The 18,828-nt window shown below is 56.4% G+C and overlaps 1 protein-coding gene across 3 annotated transcripts in view; it reads left to right on the forward strand.

The window, feature by feature from the left end:
- LOC122382543 (sulfotransferase 1E1-like) overlaps positions 1-18,828 on the forward strand; it is a 48,558-nt gene that overhangs the window by 18,389 nt on the left and 11,341 nt on the right. For all 3 annotated transcript variants that reach the window (XM_043368025.1, XM_043368026.1, XM_043368027.1), the window contains exons 3-6: positions 2,634-2,839; positions 3,831-4,005; positions 8,140-8,223; positions 8,621-8,774. In XM_043368025.1, coding sequence (XP_043223960.1) covers positions 2,634-2,839; positions 3,831-4,005; positions 8,140-8,223; positions 8,621-8,774 — 619 coding nt within the window. The remainder of the gene's footprint in view (positions 1-2,633; positions 2,840-3,830; positions 4,006-8,139; positions 8,224-8,620; positions 8,775-18,828) is intronic.

An 18,828-nucleotide genomic window follows, 5' to 3' on the forward strand; every position in this document is an offset into this window, starting at 1 on the left:
GCTTCGAGTGCCGACTCTAAGCTGCACGCGGCAAGCTTTGTTATGCCAGCTGTTATGCCTCCTTTGTGTCTTTTTACGCGGGTACGTGGCGGCTGAATGTTCTTGTTTTCCACTCGGTGCTCCCGGAGCTGGTAACGGGAGCCTCTCATATCGCATTTGGTGCGCCGATTTTATCTCGCCGAGCCGTGTTGCGGTGGCCGGGACGATGCTTTGATTGGCCGGTGACTGGTCAGGACGCGGACAAGCCGCGTCGGAGTTTCACTTCCTTATTTCCCCTGGTAGTGGAGTTGTGTGGACGGAAGTGTCCGGAGCTGTAAACTCCGGTTTACTCCGTGCCGTTTTATCCCCAAAGGCTGCCGTCTCGACCACTCCGCGCCCCTCAGACCACTTCCTCAGCTGCTGAAGCGGGCTCTCTGCGTGCCCGGCTATATGTGACGCAATGTCTGGGATTTCAGAGCGTTGACCCGACGCTGCTGGCAGAGGCCATTTTCCTGTTCTAACTGCTGAGGCGCTGTTTGCTCTCGCCGCACAGAAGCTGAGCTGCCGGCGAGCTGTCAGTGAATGACCGGAGCTGAAATACAGCTGTTTGACAAAGACCGGAGCTGAAATACAGCTGCTCGATGTCGCTATTAACTAGGCCTAACGATCGTTTAAACCGCTACGGCCGGCCGATTCTGCGCCCACTGAGGCCAGCGACAGTCAATTTGCATGTTTCCTGGGTTCGTCAATGGAGCGGCACTCGGGCCAGCACTACTTGGATAATGAAATTGCTGCTCGCAGGCGGTCTGATGGCTGATCTGAGAAATGAGCTTGTTCTGTTGGTTCAACATGTTACGGCTGACTTTGGACAAGCTGTCTGATAAACCATTTCCCCACATGTAGATTTCGCCATTTAAGTTTATGAAGTGATAACAGTCCGGTCATTGAGTTAGCGTGTACTCTCGCCTCTATAAACCTTTGAATATTGGCATGGTCCTTATCTGCCCATCCCAGAGAGCCTACGCACACGTGTTGCGCGTGTCGCGCTCGTTTCTAGTGTTCCGCACGTTGGGCTGCGGACGTGATTTCCGCGGACGCGCTGACTTTGGACGTGACCTGTCGGACATTGGCCAGGTCAGGTCCGGGCGGGTCTCCTGTCGTGATAGGACTGGGTCTCGCGCCTTTAGTGCCCCGCCTGAACCACTGTCGTGCCAGCGTTATGCCGCGGCGCCCGCCGGTGGCCCTGTTGGACCCGTCCCGTGCCGCGGCGCACGCCGGTGGTTGGGCCCGTCCCGTGCCGCGGCGCCCGCCGGTGGGCCTGCTGGACCCGTCCCGTGCCGCGGCGCCCGCCGGTGGCCCTGCTGGACCCGTCCCGTGCCGCGGCGCCCGCCGGTGGCCCTGTTGGTCCCGTCCCGTGCCGCGGCGCCCGCCGGTGGCCCTGTTGGGCCCGTCCCGTGCCGCGGCGCCCGCCGGTGGGCCTTCTGGACCCGTCCCGTGCCGCGGCGCCCGCCGGTGGCCCTGTTGGACCCGTCCCGTGCCGCGGCGCCCGCCGGTGGCCTGTTGGTCCCGTCCCGTGCCGCGGCGCCCGCCGGTGGGCCTGCTGGGCCCGTCCCGTGCCGCGGCGCCCGCCGGTGGCCCTGCTGGACCCGTCCCGTGCCGCGGCGCCCGCCGGTGGCCCTGTTGGACCCGTCCCGTGCCGCGGCGCCCGCCGGTGGCCCTGCTGGACCCGTCCCGTGCCGCGGCGCCCGCCGGTGGCCCTGTTGGACCCGTCCCGTGCCGCGGCGCCCGCCGGTGGCCTGTTGGACCCGTCCCGTGCCGCGGCGCCCGCCGGTGCAGGCCTGTTGGACCCGTCCCGTGCTGCCGCGCCCGCCGGTGGCCCTGCGCCGCCGTCTCCACTCTGTCGGCTGATCACGTAATCGATCATGGCCGCCACGCCGCCGGGCCGGGCTCCCACGTCTGTGTGGCGGCTGCTCCGGTCCCCGGAGACTCGGCTGATCGCCATCGGCGCCGGTTCCTGTCGCGGTACAACACCTGCCTATGGGCAGAGTCCCGGCGGACGAACGGGCTTAGTGGAATGACGTCAGTAATACAGCAATGGCTCATTGGAGCACTTGAACCGTCGTCCATCGGGGAATTATGACGAATGAAGGCTGTGTTGTAACATGGGAAATACCCAATTCAGTTTTGTACGGTGAGTTATTGAAGGCCCCATTGTTGAACATCAACAGGAGTTTCAACGAAATACTATGATCTGACCTTTCCCTCCTCGTCTTCACCTCCGATAACATTATGTCGATTATCTAACCATTCCGCTCTGTCCTCTATTCCCACGAGCGCCTCTGCCAGTGTTCTGCCGATGCTGACAATACTCAAACCACTACCCAGTACCCCCCTCCCCCCGATAGTGCAGTTGCCACCACTCTGACCCGTCTCTCACGCCTTTAGGAGTGCGGATGCCGGTGTTCTGACTATTCCTCTATCCTCAGGAGTTGAGCTGACAGTTTTCTGACCCGTCTCTCGCGCCTTTAGGAGTTTGGCTACCGGTGTTCTGACTATTCCTCTATCCTCAGGAGTTGAGCTGACAGTTTTCTGACCCGTCTCTCGTGCCTTTAGGAGTGCGGCTGCCGGTGTTCTGACCCGTCTCCCTTTCTCAGGAGTGCGGCTGCCAGTGCTCGCAGTGCGACCGGCACGAGCTGCAGCTGCACCGTGAGATCGAGGCTTTGAAGCAGCGCGTCATTGAGCGCGACTTCCACATCCTGCGGCTGGAGACGAACGTCCTGCGCGAGGCCGAGCGGTACCCGCACGGCGAGGTCGGGGAGCTGCGCAGTCAGCTGGGACAGTGGCAGGACAAATACGACCGGTGAGTACCCCAGGGAGGGAGGGAGAGATAACTGAGACAGTGTCAGGACAATTACGACCGGTGATTACTCCAGGGGAGGAGGGGGGGGGGGGGGGGAGGGAAGGGACAGTGGCGGGACAAGTACGACCGGTGAGTACGCCATGGGAAATGGTCATAACTTGGATGTGCACTCGCATTGTTGTTGTTTTTTTTTTTCGTTGTCGTTTTGTGGGAAACCAGAAAGGGTAACAAAGCGGCGAAGTTGCGCTGCTGTGATGAACAATATTGGTTATCGACGCGCCGGCTCACCTAACGATCTCAGTGAATGGCGTCCGCAATGGCCGTAATGACTGCCGAGCTCGTTAGCGAGTTCCTGGGCGGCCAGCGCTCCGGCTCATCCGCTGTGTTTACCTACCGACCGGTGGCTGGCTGCGAGGCTAATTAGATGGACTGATTGTTCCCTGAAATTGCGCCTGTTGACCTGTAATTCATAGGTTTCTGCTAAAGACATGATATCACGACCAGTTAATGCGTGGGTAAGTGGTATCATCCTCCTTTTTGGACGAGATTCATCAATCATTACAACATTTATCCAACCATGCTGATTCCTCTCCCTGCTCCTGTTTTGTTCCCCGCTCTGCCTTTCCCCGCTCCCCGCCCTGCCTCCCCCACTCCCCGCTCTGCCTCCCTCGTTCCCCGCCCTGTCTCTGCTGCTCCCCGCTCTACCTCCCACTCGTTTTCTCTGTCCTCGCTCCCCGCTCTGTCTCCCACTCCTTTTCTCTGTCCTCGCTCCCCGCTCGGTGGTGGCGGTGTAACGGCGCCGGTTCCGCGGCCCGCGGTCGTTCAGCAGCGCCCGGGCCCTGCTCAGCTCCTCTGGCGGCGGCCGGACCGCCTCTCCGAGCGCCGAGAGACGCTTTGTTCTGAACGGACGGCCGCCAACTTTGCGGCTTTGTCCGCGCCCGGGGAGGCATAGCGGCGCTGTTTAACCACCGCCCGGCCCGTCTGTTCCCAGACTGCTGGAGGCGCACAAGAAACTGCAGCGGGTCAACCAGAATCTGGAGGACAAACTGCTGCGCATCGTCGACAAATACGAGACGGACAAGGCGGCGCTGAGCCAGGACGTGGCCAACCTGACCACGCACCTGGTCTCGGCGAGAACCGAGCTCAACAGGCACAGAGACCTCAGCGTGAGTATACCTCAACAGGCATAGAACCCTACCCCTGCGTCAGTAGCTGACAGGCAGTCTCCTAGCTAAGGGAGTAGCTCAACAGGCAATATGTTTACGGGTATCTTAGTAGTTCCCTTACTACGCACACATTTTGGGTGACAATTATTGGTTTAATTTCCTTTTATTGCCCTGCTGAATCCCTCAGGTGCTCCTCTGTCGTTGTTTCCTCTGCCCGTGCCGGCCTGTTCTGCTATGCGCCGGATCCCCTGAGCTCGCCTGTCCCGGCCCACCTGCGACCCGACCTCTGCGGGCTCGGCTTTGTTCGCTGTGAAATAGATGATATCCCGCTCTGGAATACGGGGAACTAATTACTTTGGCTCAAATGGTGCCTGTCCAGAGATGAATGCCGTCCGTCAGCCGAAATTTATCTTTATTGGAGAGATTAGGAATTAATGGTATCAGATTGTTCCATTTTCTCCCGGGGCAGGTTGATATGCGTTGATTAGCTGGCGCTGTTCCAATTTCGTAGCTGTTTAGCCGTCCACCAATGAAATGTAACCGGTCGGCCGGTACTGGCCGTTGCATCAGTCGCCAGTTGAGCCGTTTCTAACGCGCCGTGGTTTAACATCAATTATTGACGGCCGCCATTGTCGTCAGTGGCCGGCGACGGTTGACGTCAGCTGTACGTCCTTTGAGCGTTAAAATTTCACACCGGTGTGCCGCTCAGTCCGACCCTGCCCCATCAAACCGTGCATAGTCAGTCCATTGTGTCAGTGCCTGGGGGCAGTCGGGGCTGGCTGGCCTGTCGCTGTTCCCCGGTCCGGCCCCGTCAGCGCTCCGTGTGTATCGACGGCTGGCCGGGTGCCATTTGCGTCACCATGAGGTTGTGGCACGGCTGAGAGTAGCCGGTCGCCACTTGAACCGCTAGCGGTGTATACCGCTAGTAGTTCACCTCTCGTTGTGAGAGGGAGTGAAAGGATTGTCAAGGCAGAGACTACCATCCGCCACCGTCGGCACCACACAACTCCAAGGGAGGAGGAGACTCCCGATGTGGGCCCGTGTCGGTAGCTCTGAGCTTGACTAGGATGAACGAGTTACCGATCGTGGATCGTACTGATTTATTGAACAAAAATTGGCACACTATATTTCTAACAAGGCTACCTTGCATAGGTAGTTTCAGCGTCTAAATGGTAATATTACAAATTACAGTGACAGTTGGACAAAGAAAAATTACTCCACACCTGCGCTCCTAGATTACCCTCTTAAGGCGTGACAATACAACAGCTACGGTTACAAGAGATAACATATAAGGCAGAAAACAATCACAAGACATATGTGTCAATCAATCACTGACATCTGCGTGCATCAAAAGGATTTACTAGTTTACGACGCCGCCGCTGGGTTGCACACGCTACGGCGCCGTCGCTAGCAACGGAGCGCTGTTGCACCCGCTACAGTATACCCCCTCCCTAGACACGTCACTGGGGAACGGAGAGGAACGTGACGTGTCGGAACCGGAGAGGCGGGCGGACTTCTCTACCGGAGCGGGTACGGAGGGCAGGGCGGAGCGGAGGCGCCGCCGGCATGGCACCAGGCGGGCACGACGAGCCGGCCGCCGCCGCTGACTGACAGTCGGCAGGGGAGAGCGCAGGAGGACCGTCGGCAGGGGAGGGCGCAGGAGGTACAGGGACCGCAGTGGACGGAACGGACTCGATGGGTCGGCGTGGAGTCTTGGATGGGAGTAGGAGCTTAGGTCCCGAACCTGGCACCGCAGTGTTGGGGCCCGGCGCGTCACGGGGCGGGTCGCAATGATTCGGAGTAGCAGTCGGCGCATCAAGAAAGGCGGGTTTGACACGGTCCAGCGAGACAGTATCATTACGACCGTTACGGAACACGGTGACAGTCTTGGTTGAACGGCGCACCACACGAAAGGGACCGTCATACGGCGGCGTCAGCGGTGGGCGAGAGGAGTCTCGCCGAATGAAAACATGCTGACAGTCCAGCAGCTCACTCGGCACAAACACAGGCGCGGAGGACGGAGATCGAGGGGCCGCCGGTCGAACCCGGCGCATGGCCCGGCGCAGCTCGTCCACGTAGGACGCCGGATCCAGGTGCGTCGGACCTGACGCAGCAGAGACGAGTTCGCCCGGAAGGCGCAGAGGCTGTCCGTAGACGAGCTCCGCCGGCGTGCAGCCCAGGTCTTCCTTCAGCGCCGACCGGATGCCGAGAAGAGCCATGGGCAGGAGGTCGGTCCAGCGGACCGGCGGATCAGCCGCACGCAGTGCAGTCTTCAGCTGACGGTGGAAACGTTCCACCAGACCGTTGCTCTGCGGATGGTAACTGGTGGTGCGAATGCGGTGGCAGCCGAGGATCTGCGACAGGTGGTCCCACAGGTTGGACTCAAACTGTGCACCACGGTCAGTAGTGACGCAGGACGGCACGCCGTAACGGGCCACCCATCCGGAGACGAACGCGCGGGCGACTGTCACTGCACGAATGTCCGGCAAGGGCAGCGCCTCTGCCCAGCGCGTGAACCGATCCACACAGGTGAGCAGGTACTGGTTACCGTCCGACGGGGGCAACGGACCCACGAGGTCGATGTGCACGTGGTCAAACCGTGCCGCCGGCAGCGGAAACGGTTGCACTGGGGTACGCGTGTGACGCTGCACTTTAGCCCGCTGACACTGGAGACACGCACGCGTCCACGTCGCGACGTCACGGTTCATACCGGGCCACACAAATCGCTGGGCGACGAGATGCTGGGTGCTACGGACGCCCGGGTGTGACAGGCTGTGCAGAAGGCGGAAGTAGGGTCGCCGGAGGTCCTCTGGCAGCAGTGGCCGAGGGCGACCTGTAGATTCGTCCACCAGCAGCGTGGAACCACTGGGCAGCTCGACGGAGCGCAGGCGGAGGGAGTGACGAGTGGCGACGAACGCCTGGAGCTCCCGATCGGTCTGCTGGGCCGTCGCCAGAGTCTCGAAGTCGTCCAGGGGTGGTCGAGGTTCGGAGAGCACGGTCGTGATCCGAGAGAGCGCGTCCGCCACTACGTTGTTCCGTCCGGGAACGTGACGGACATCAGTAGTAAACTGGCTGACGAAGTCCAGGTGACGAGTTTCGCGAGGAGCGTGACGATCGGAGCTGCACCCCACAGCCGACACCAGGGGTCGATGGTAGCCGTGCCACATTGAACCGCTAGCGGTGTATACCGCTAGTAGTTCACCTCTCGTTGTGAGAGGGAGTGAAAGGATTGTCAAGGCAGAGACTACCATCCGCCACCGTCGGCACCACACAACTCCAAGGGAGGAGGAGACTCCCGATGTGGGCCCGTGTCGGTAGCTCTGAGCTTGACTAGGATGAACGAGTTACCGATCGTGGATCGTACTGATTTATTGAACAAAAATTGGCACACTATATTTCTAACAAGGCTACCTTGCATAGGTAGTTTCAGCGTCTAAATGGTAATATTACAAATTACAGTGACAGTTGGACAAAGAAAAATTACTCCACACCTGCGCTCCTAGATTACCCTCTTAAGGCGTGACAATACAACAGCTACGGTTACAAGAGATAACATATAAGGCAGAAAACAATCACAAGACATATGTGTCAATCAATCACTGACATCTGCGTGCATCAAAAGGATTTACTAGTTTACGACGCCGCCGCTGGGTTGCACACGCTACGGCGCCGTCGCTAGCAACGGAGCGCTGTTGCACCCGCTACAAGGTCACCGGACCGCCGCGTCGGCCTGTCTCCGTGGGCCAGACCCTCACAGGCGGACTGACGGAGGGGGGGGGGGGGCTTTACACCTCACTCCATATGTCTCTCCCTCTCACTCCCCTTCTCTCTCCTATCATCTGTTCTTCCTCTTTTTACCCTTTCTCTCTCCTATCATCTGTTCTTCCTCTTTTTACCCTTTCTCTCCATCCCCTCTATCGCTCTGCCACTGCCCTCCTCCCTCCATGTGTGTCCATCTTTACGAAGATCCTGTGCTGTTTACCAGCTTCTTTAGCGTGCCTGTAGTCTGTACCTCTATGACCCGTCCCCTGTCTATCTGTGCCTCAGGAGCGGTACAGGAGTGACCACCTGGCCATCCAGGTGCTCCAGTGTGTCTGTACCGTCGTCTCTGACCTGTCCCTCCCCTCTCCCCAGGAGCGGTACCGCAGTGACCTCCACCTGGCCATCCAGCTGCTCCAGTGCAAGCCGTCCACCTTCATCTCTCGGCGATTGGAGACGGTGAGTGGACAGCTGTGGACGCCGTGGACAGCTGTGGACGCTGTGGACGGTCAGTGACCGGCTGTGGTCGTTTTGGATGGCTGTGGACTGGCCAGTTACTGTGTAACACAGCCCGGACCGGGGACGCCTGCAGTGTCACAGCCCCGGCCCCGCGCCGGTGGAGTATCGATCCGCCGACGCTGCCGTGTACACTGAGTGTCGTAATGACCCATATAGCAGCTGGTTAGAGGCGCCGGAACGGCCGTTATGTGTTGACCGTGTTGTAACGGGATGTCGATGGCGTTCCGATTCAGAGCGCGTGGTGATGGATCCTTTGGTAAACCTCTCCTGTCGTGTGTGTGTGTTAGAGTTGGTAGCTCGACCTGCCGCACTGACAGGGTGCCCTCTCCTCCCGCAGCTGCCGGTCGACCTCCAGCAGAAGGTCAAATCCTGCCTCAACAGCCACCAGAAGGAGCAGCAGCAGCGCAAGCCGGACTTCAAGGTGATCCGGGTGCCCATCTCGACGTTTCCGCCCACGGCCATGGTCTACGCCGTCGACAAGGCGAGCGAAGGTGAGACTACGGCGGCTGCTGGGAGCTAAACTCTGAGCCGAGCTAGCCAGAGCTGATAGTTGAAACCATGGCTGAACCGACACTGAGCTGAGCTGAGCTAGTCTGAGTGAGGATGGAAATGAGTTGGTGAGTTTGATCGGGCTGAGTGGGTGAGGTAGCGTGAAACTGAGCGGAAGGAGCAGAATGAGCACTGAGCAGCGTGTAGCTGGGTGAGTGGCGTGTAACTGAGTTGGTCGGACAGCGTGCCGCTGGACGAGGGCCTCTCGACAGAGTAATATGTCCGTCGAGCTGCTCCAATATTGCGCAGCTGAGTAGTTTCTCACAGAGTGCTCCCGGTAAACAGGTTCTATTTGTTTTTAATTTTAGTCTCGGGGGACTTTCACGGCGGCGGTGTTGTGTTTCGCTAAGAGTTTTCGTCATCTGGCGGTGTCGTATTTCAGCCGGGCTCGTTCGGCGGTAAGAGCGGCCCGTCGTTGGGGTTTTCATAAATAAGAAGCCGCGGAGTTTATGGGGGAGGGCGCCGCGCCGGCTGCTCGGGTCAGCCGGATGGAACCGGTCGCTAGGCCGCAGCGGCTCCGCCGGATTCAAAGGTGTGCCGGTCTAAGACCTTGATACTTTTTAATTGTCTCGTTTAAATGGTCTGAATAATATCCTCAGCTACCTTATAAACTTGGCTTGTTTTCGAGTTCACCAATGCTTTGATTGTATAAGGATAAGTGGTTTGCCTCAGGCTATGCCATTATATACTCTTTATCCCCGAGTTGAGAATGTTTTCCTTTTAGGGATGCTAAATGCTCACACAACTTACCTCTCCCAGGATCTGACGTCCTACCTTGCCGTACCTCCCAGGACCGGCTGGCCCGGGGAGTGGACCTCCAGCCTTCCACTGTGGTCTCCCTCAGTGAGCCCCTCCCAGGATCTGACGCCCTGCCCTACCCTACCTCCCAGGACCGGCTGGCTCTGGGAGTGGACCTCCAGCCTTCCACTGTTGCCTCCCTCAGTGAGCGGTCGCTGTGTATGGGAGCCGCCACCACCAGTGCGTCTCGGCCAGGCCGGTCGGGTGTTCTCCCCGTGTATTGCGCGTCCGCGTTTTCTCCCCCATCCTGTATTCTCCCGGTGCACTCTCCGGGTCGCTGCGGCCACCCGCCGACCCTGCCGGCCGTGAGAACGGTCCGCCGCCCGCCGGTGGCCGTAATGGGTCCACCCCGGCCGGCCGAATACCAATGGGTGCCACCGGCTCCTCTGTGGCGGTACGGGGCGGGTCCTCTTACCACCCGCGTGCAGCGGGTCTGGTGCGGTGTGCCGGGAGGGGGAGGAGACAGTCGTTGAAACGACGGCGCAGTAACGCAAGTAAAATGTTGTTCTCTGAAACTCTCTCATTGGCGGGGCCATTTGCGGCGTTTCACTGAGCTATCTGCTCGATGTTCAATATCTGTCCTTGTCCTGGGTAACCCCCGCTGTCTGATCCCCCGATCGTTCGTCGTTGACCCTGTCCGCAATGCGGGGCGCCCTGTTGATTCTCTGTCCGCGATGCGGGGCGCCGGCCTGTGGACCGTCGGCCTTTGTTGACCCGTTGTCCGGCTGTGTTGACGTGCTGTCCGTCTCTGTTGACCGGCGGGTTAGCCGACCGCCAATCAGTGGCCGTCAGATAACACGCGGTCAGCCGTATTGGCCGGCGGGCGTGTCAACCGGCCCGTATTGATGGCCGAGCGGCCCGGTGTGTGATTGGACTCGGCGGAACCGCCCGGACGGAGTCTCCGGCCCAGCGACCGCGCGGGCCTTCACCTTGGTGTCTGAGTTTGCACCGTCAGTGGACGGTCGCTAGGAGACTGAGTAACCGGTACAGCTATCTGATCCGACTCTCAGCCGATAAGCCAATATTGCAAATAGAACTCGGCAAAGAGCGTGGCTGACTGAGCAGCACGGCTGTCAGGAGCCTCTCGTTCGGTTCATTTGATGCGCCAACCCGTCCATTCAGCGGCCGTCGTCAGATGTATGATGCGACACGTGACTGCAGGGCAGCGGTACTCCCCCTCCCGGATACTGGCGCGGCAGTGGTACTCCCCCTCCCGGATACTGGCGCGGCAGTGGTACTCCCCCTCCCGGATACTGGCGCGGCAGTGGTACTCCCCCTCCCGGATACTGGCGCGGCAGTGGTACTCCCCCTCCCGGATACTGGCGCGGCAGTGGTACTCCCCCTCCCGGATACTGGCGCGGCAGTGGTACTCCCCCTCCCGGATACTGGCGCGGCAGTGGTACTCCCCCTCCCGGATACTGGCGCGGCAGTGGTACTCCCCCTCCCGGATACTGGCGCGGCAGTGGTACTCCCCCTCCCGGATACTGGCGCGGCAGTGGTACTCCCCCTCCCGGATACTGGCGCGGCAGTGGTACTCCCCCTCCCGGATACTGGCGCGGCAGTGGTACTCCCCCTCCCGGATACTGGCGCGGCAGTGGTACTCCCCCTCCCGGATACTGGCGCGGCAGTGGTACTCCCCCTCCCGGATACTGGCGCGGCAGTGGTGCTCCCCCTCCCGGATACTGGCGCGGCAGTGGTACTCCCCCTCCCGGATACTGGCGCGGCAGTGGTACTCCCCCTCCCGGATACTGGCGCGGCAGTGGTACTCCCCCTCCCGGATACTGGCGCGGCAGTGGTACTCCCCCTCCCGGATACTGGCGCGGCAGTGGTACTCCCCCTCCCGGATACTGGCGCGGCAGTGGTACTCCCCCTCCCGGATACTGGCGCGGCAGTGGTACTCCCCCTCCCGGATACTGGCGCGGCAGTGGTACTCCCCCTCCCGGATACTGGCGCGGCAGTGGTACTCCCCCTCCCGGATACTGGCGCGGCAGTGGTACTCCCCCTCCCGGATACTGGCGCGGCAGTGGTACTCCCCCTCCCGGATACTGGCGCGGCAGTGGTACTCCCCCTCCCGGATACTGGCGCGGCAGTGGTACTCCCCCTCCCGGATACTGGCGCGGCAGTGGTACTCCCCCTCCCGGATACTGGCGCGGCAGTGGTGCTCCCCCTCCCGGATACTGGCGCGGCAGTGGTACTCCCCCTCCCGGATACTGGCGCGGCAGTGGTACTCCCCCTCCCGGATACTGGCGCGGCAGTGGTACTCCCCCTCCCGGATACTGGCGCGGCAGTGGTACTCCCCCTCCCGGATACTGGCGCGGCAGTGGTACTCCCCCTCCCGGATACTGGCGCGGCAGTGTGGTACTCCCCCTCCCGGATACTGGCGCGGCAGTGGTGCTCCCCCTCCCGGATACTGGCGCGGCAGTGGTACTCCCCCTCCCGGATACTGGCGCGGCAGTGGTACTCCCCCTCCCGGATACTGGCGCGGCAGTGGTACTCCCCCTCCCGGATACTGGCGCGGCAGTGGTACTCCCCCTCCCGGATACTGGCGCGGCAGTGTGGTACTCCCCCTCCCGGATACTGGCGCGGCAGTGGTACTCCCCCTCCCGGATACTGGCGCGGCAGTGGTACTCCCCCTCCCGGATACTGGCGCGGCAGTGGTGCTCCCCCTCCCGGATACTGGCGCGGCAGTGGTACTCCCCCTCCCGGATACTGGCGCGGCAGTGGTACTCCCCCTCCCGGATACTGGCGCGGCAGTGTGGTACTCCCCCTCCCGGATACTGGCGCGGCAGTGGTACTCCCCCTCCCGGATACTGGCGCGGCAGTGGTACTCCCCCTCCCGGATACTGGCGCGGCAGTGGTGCTCCCCCTCCCGGATACTGGCGCGGCAGTGGTACTCCCCCTCCCGGATACTGGCGCGGCAGTGGTACTCCCCCTCCCGGATACTGGCGCGGCAGTGGTACTCCCCCTCCCGGATACTGGCGCGGCAGTGGTGCTCCCCCTCCCGGATACTGGCGCGGCAGTGGTACCGTTTGTCTGTGCGACCCGTACCATCCGCCCTCTGCGGGCCGATCGGTCCCACAGCTAGTGCGTTGTTTTCGCTCTCCGGCTGATTGTTTGACGACCGCATCGGATCCCGGTGGCGAGTTTAACTTTGTCGCAATGGGCCCGGCGAATAATTGGACACATCCGCGTCCGCTGGTCGGGCGTAGCGCGACCCGGACTCATCGGAGAGATGTGCGGTACATGATAATTGATTCCGGGTTTGTTCGGCGGACAGACAACCTCTTGCCGCCAACTTCCTCGCTGAGATGTCCAGTGGGCTGTTATATGCCAGTTTAACTGGTGGTGTGGCTACGCTTGAGCTTTTGTTAGAAAACTTGCTGCAATTGTTAGTCAGTTACCATACTTACTCATCATCATCATCATCACATTTATTAGGCATCACAACCGGTGACAAAGCCAACAACATATAACAACAGTCGAGCATCAGACAATGAATATATCACCATGGTGGTTTGCAAATAATATGCGGGGTCGAAGGCGAAGCTCACTTTGTTGATCGCTTAAATCTACTGATTTTGGTAGCCAAACAGTATATTTGGAATTGTAGAGTTAGTAACCGACCGGTAACCTTCCAGACCTTTATCAGCACGCTGCAACAGTACAGTCTTATGGAAAAGCATGTGGCGCAAATAAATGACAAAATGGATAGATATGATGCCCTGTGGAGGGTCACGAATGCCGTTATTAGATGATCCGAATTGCTTACGTATGTCGTCACTTTTATTTGGGTTCGTTTGCTTATTTTTTTCTTTTCTTTTTTGCTTTGTTTGGTTTTGTGTTTTGTGTTTTTTGTTAAAAGGTCTGTTAGTAAAGCTGTTAAGCTATGTGTGTCATATTATGTTGTAATTTTGTATGTAATGTTTGTGTGCGTTTGTTTTGCGTGGTTAATGGTGGTCAAATGATCAAATAAATGGCTAGAAGTTGAAAAAAAAGGTTTGCAAACATGATGTTCAAACGCTTCATCTAGGTGGCATGACAATCAAGCGTAACAAATGACGCGACATTCTGTCTGTGTGCGCAGCTAAAAGGCGCAGTGAGTCAACCACCCCATTGGGTTCCATCTGCGGGCGGACTATGTCAGTGTCAATATGCCCCGAGGCTATCCTGAGCACAGTTCCGATGTCCAAGTTGCATATCATGTAGACAAAGTGTAAAAATGACCCATCTAACTGGCCAGGATCTGTAGCTAGAACAGCCATGCCCCGCACCATAGCTCTGGACAGCCTATGCTCATCCTTCATAGCATTTGAGAGGGCACGCAATGCCACGCCTCGTAACGTCTCCTGAATACTCGGCACACCCAGCGCAGCGAGAAGGTCCGTATGGTGAGCCTGTGGCGGAAGCCCAAGGGCAGCCTTTATATGACGTGATTGAAAGCGTTCAAGGTCACATATGTCAGTGGTTCCGAGTGGGGAAAATGAGATCCCGAATGTTAGAGAGGGGGCTACTACAGTGTTCCATAAAAATGCTTTATCTGAAGGTGCCAACCGTTTGTTGAATATACCAGCAGGAGTTAGACCATAGAAGGAACCACGGGCACGTTTAATCCGCTGGTTGACATGTTGCCTCGCCTGCAGGCCAGACGACATGATAGTGCCAAGATGCTCCGTCTCGTGGACCACTCTTAGCTTCTGGTCACCGAGAAACCATGATGGTGTGTTCACCAACAAATTATTTCCGAAGATAATACAGTGGCTCTTGGTTTTGTCGGGATCAGAACATGTAAACTCTAGTCTCCATTTCGATGCAAAGCCATCGACAAGGGAAAGAAGATGTCCAAGAGAGTGAACATTACAGGAAATGAGGCATAAATCATCTGCATAACATACGGCAGGCACATGACACCCTTGGAGCACTGCCCCTCTACAACTGTCGTCCAGCGCGGCTATAAGTGGTCGGATAAATACATTGGCTAGGATAGGTGATAAAATCGCCCCCTGCCTGGTGCCTCTACGAATACGGAACTCATCAGACTGGCAGCCTCGGAAGGACACTTGGCCGCGCAAATCCTTGTACCATGAGTACAACAGGCACCATGCTTCAATACTCAAGAGGTCAGCGAGACGCCAGAAAAGTCCATCGTGCCAGATTCTATCAAAGAACTTCCTTGCGTCAAGGTTGGCAACGAAGACAGGAGACCCCCTTCTTAGATGCCACTGAACAGTCTCGTTTATCAGCACAGACGCCTCGCTTGTGCCCCGATGTTGGACGAAGCCAAACTGCAACTCATGCGGGATAAAAGCCGTCTCTAACTCAGCCAGAATTACAAGTTCTAGTAGCTAACTATTAGCTAAGTTACTGTCTGCTAACTATTCCGACATTCAACTGGAAACTTGTAGACTTGTTCGTTTTGCACTAATGCTGCATTGATAAACGTACAGCCCACCGCTAAAGTAATGTACAGGGTGGAAAGTAATTACGCGAACATACTTTTTCGTCTTATAGCAATGGAAAAAGCGGCGGTGACATGAAAATTTCATCTTTTCATATATTCCTATTTATGTGCGATACACTGACAAAGGCGTTCAGGCATAATTGACATGAGCATGTCGAGCACTGTTGGCCAAAGCTTAGTCCACGCCTCCTGGAGCTGTCTGGTGAGGCAATCGATGTTAGTGGCTACTAGCAGCTCTTAGACGCTCTCCTGAAGAGTCGCCTGGATATTTTTGATCAAATTGAGGTCTGGGCTATTCCCAGGTTGACCATTATATGCCCAGAAGAAGAACGGGTTCTCAAAGCACCAGTCTTGCGTCTTTTTGGCCGTGAGAGGAAGGACTTTATCAATCATGAAGAAGAGTTTCTTTGCGTCGGGCACAAAAGTGCGCTCAATCATTTTGCCCCTTTTGGTGCATTGATGGATTAGATAAAGAGACTCGTCTGGAAGGATGTTCCACTACTATGTATTTCAGACCCCATGAGACCCTGTTTTTCGGCGATAATTTCTTCAGTTTTTGTCTAATTGGCTTGAAATTTTGACATTAGACATTTCAGCTCAAGCGCCAATTTTCATCAATATGGTCTCTTAACAAAATATCAATATTTAGAGCACTTGTCATAGGCTCGTAGTGCTAATAAGATTTTGCACCCGGATAGAGGCTCGTTCGCTACCGCAGCGGATTGGATGGGAGCGCTGGCCAATCACGTTGCGCCGGGCCCAACTAAACTCCGCCCACTGGCCGTGACCGCGCTGGGTCTATGCCGGCTCAGTCGGCGGCAGCACCGCGGGGAGGTCGCACGGGGTCGCGCGCTGGAAACATACATGGAATCGATAGGAAGTGTCTGAGCGAAAGCTTGCTCTTCATTTGGGGGAGTTGGTAACCGCTTCTCTCTTTTTGGTATATCAACACCGATCCAGCTCAGAATATGAAGAATAATCATAATGAGGATATCAACATTCAACCTCCCCAGAACCAACCTTAGAGAGCTGAGTCATGCACTATCTGAATTTCTGAATGAATGCGCATTCTGGCGCTTATCTCATGGCCAGGTCGTGCCACTGTTCTGTCACCTATGACATCATGCGAAGCCTCTGCACTACTCGAAAAGATCGATATGGTTGTCTGTGCCAATCGCTGTTTCTGAAGACGCTGTTATACCTACCTATGCAGAAAACAACAGAGTTGGATGATGACTCGCGACTCGCGACGAGCACTTCCGATTGCCTATCCATGAGCTGTGTTCGTAATTCGGGAAGCGTTGAGAATGGAGCAGAAATGTGATGTGCGATTTATTGCGCATGGTAGAATGTGGCATCGGAATAAGGGAAACAAGCGCATAGGCTAAAGTAAAGGAATCGCGTCTTTTTGTGAAACTAAAGTAACTTTTCAAGCCTTCCAATAATGAGGCAGTAGGCTACTTACTTACAGGTATTTTAATTATTTGCAGTTCAACACGAAAGCCTGGGTCAAGTCAGTCCGGTGACCTCAAGCTAGCCAATTATAAAATGGGTTAGTTCTGAAAGTGTTCATGTTGCACCGCAATCACATGAATCCATCTCAAGCATACGCATAAGCATAATATATTTCATATTTTAACCACACTTCTGAAATGCTACGGTGTAACTGTTTATCATGTCTTGCAAATTTGACTTAGGCTGACTAACGTCTTGCATCAGTTCACAGTCAATTGACATCAACGGTTTTTTTAATGACGTTCAATCAAGCAAAAATGCAGTCACTAGCCCTGAACTTACTGACTTGTAACTTACGTATATCTTTATTGATTGACATGATGAAGGCTAATTTGCGATAAATGCAATAACGGAGGCTAGTGCGCAAATTACGAGCGCTAGTTTCTGCTGTATCGTTATTACTGCAACGGCAACCGCAAGGCAGCCACGTCCAATGCGAGCCGCCCCGGTCCGGCAGCTACTGCCCCGTCGGCTCCACGCATCCGACTGACCGGCCAAGGTCACCGCTCCGTCCGCCGGGAGGGCGGAGCTTAATGGTCACGTGCCTGTGACGTCACGCCTACGTACGGATAGCCTCTACTCCACTGAAGGATTTACGGAGCTGATTTTAACATTACGAGGCAACGACAAGTACCCGAACAATTGATATTTTGTTAAGAGACCATATTAGCGAAAATTGGCGCTTGAGCTGAAATGTGCTTTGTGAAAATTTGAAGCCAATTGAATAAATATTAAATAAATTATCGCCGAAAAACAGGGTCTCACGGGGTCTGAAATGCATAGTAGTTGTATACTTTATTTTTTGTGGCCTTGTTGGTCACTACATGCAATGCTGACACCATCCGGGCGCTCATAACACGCTGATGTGTGTTCCTTTGCCGGATGTTTGAAGGTTGGGACGGGCGGGACGTCGGACGCATCAGCAGCCCCCAACGCGTTGTTCTGCAGGTTTGACGGATGAAATAGCTTCGAAGATGTCTCACCCAACCACAAAGCCAGCTGCCTGTCCTCTGTTCAGGTTTGAAAACTTAAATTGACAATCCTGCTGTTAATTCATGAATTTTGGCCATCTCGATTGTTTGTACGGCTTGATTTTCGAATTTTCACGGATTTATGTATGAATCGTGATATCTTAGATGGGGTACCCGGCCAAAGTAAACCATTTCGCCTGTTTTCGGGTCGACTGTTGTCGTTTGGTCGCGGAAATGGTGACCACCCATTCGGCGCCTGAATTCGCCGAGGTTTTACTGCCGCCAACGGCTTTGCTTTTTAAGTCCTCTTAAGTTTTATTATGCTTCAACCAAACGTGTAATTGAGTAATGCTGGTGCCGAGACCGTTCCGAGTCCCTTCCGCACCAATCCAGCCAAAATAATCACAAACGCTTTCCCTGGCAACTTCAAATTGATCTCTTTGCCCATTTTGGTCTTGAGCAGCGTATGGCGTCAGCACCACTCGAAGCCGAGAGGTGTTGTAGACCTTCCAAGTCATTTTTCAAAGTAAGGTCACTTTTGTTAGATGAGGCGACAACAAACACGACCAGTCATGTTCCATAACAGCCGGCGCTCATGCAAAATCTCCACTGACAGGCGAAATTGTAAGAAAATACATGTTCGCGTAATTACTTTCCACCCTGTAGGGTCTTACCAATCTCAACGGTTGGCTTTGACTGGCGATTGTTTAATGCGGAGTGATCGAAAAGAAGATGTCAATAGCTAAAGTTGCAGCTGCAAGGGTGACGATACATATAAGCTACATTCAAAGTTTCATTGTAGTCTGGCTAATCGTTCCTAAGCTTCAGAAGCAGAACATACCCATGACTTAAACCCCACATTACTTCTGCTGTGGACTGTACCTACCACACATTAGTGGTCAACTTATCACAAGGCTACCAGAGAAATTGTTGGATCATTTTGGTCGTTTTAGTTCCTTGTCCTGCATCATGACCCTGTGTTCAACGTCTGTATGCGAGCCCAGTCACTTCTGAATGCTACTCGCGTACGGCATTACTTGCGTTCCCGCCTCCTCGTCATGTGTAATGTGATGTGACGCCTCTCTCACCGACCTTTTATAGTCTCTCAGTCTGTGCCTGTCCATGCGTAACCTGACCCTCCCCCGGCAGCGGAGCCGCCGCCGGAGCCATCCCTATGCGTCGGGATCCATCCCTATGGATCCTCCCGTCTTCTCACCCTGTGTGTGATCTGACCTTCCCCCGTTTCCCCGGCAG

This window comes from Amphibalanus amphitrite, unplaced genomic scaffold, assembly GCF_019059575.1.
Source record: "Amphibalanus amphitrite isolate SeventyFive unplaced genomic scaffold, NRLGWU_Aamphi_draft 000142F_arrow, whole genome shotgun sequence".
NCBI lineage: Eukaryota > Metazoa > Arthropoda > Thecostraca > Balanomorpha > Balanidae > Amphibalanus > Amphibalanus amphitrite.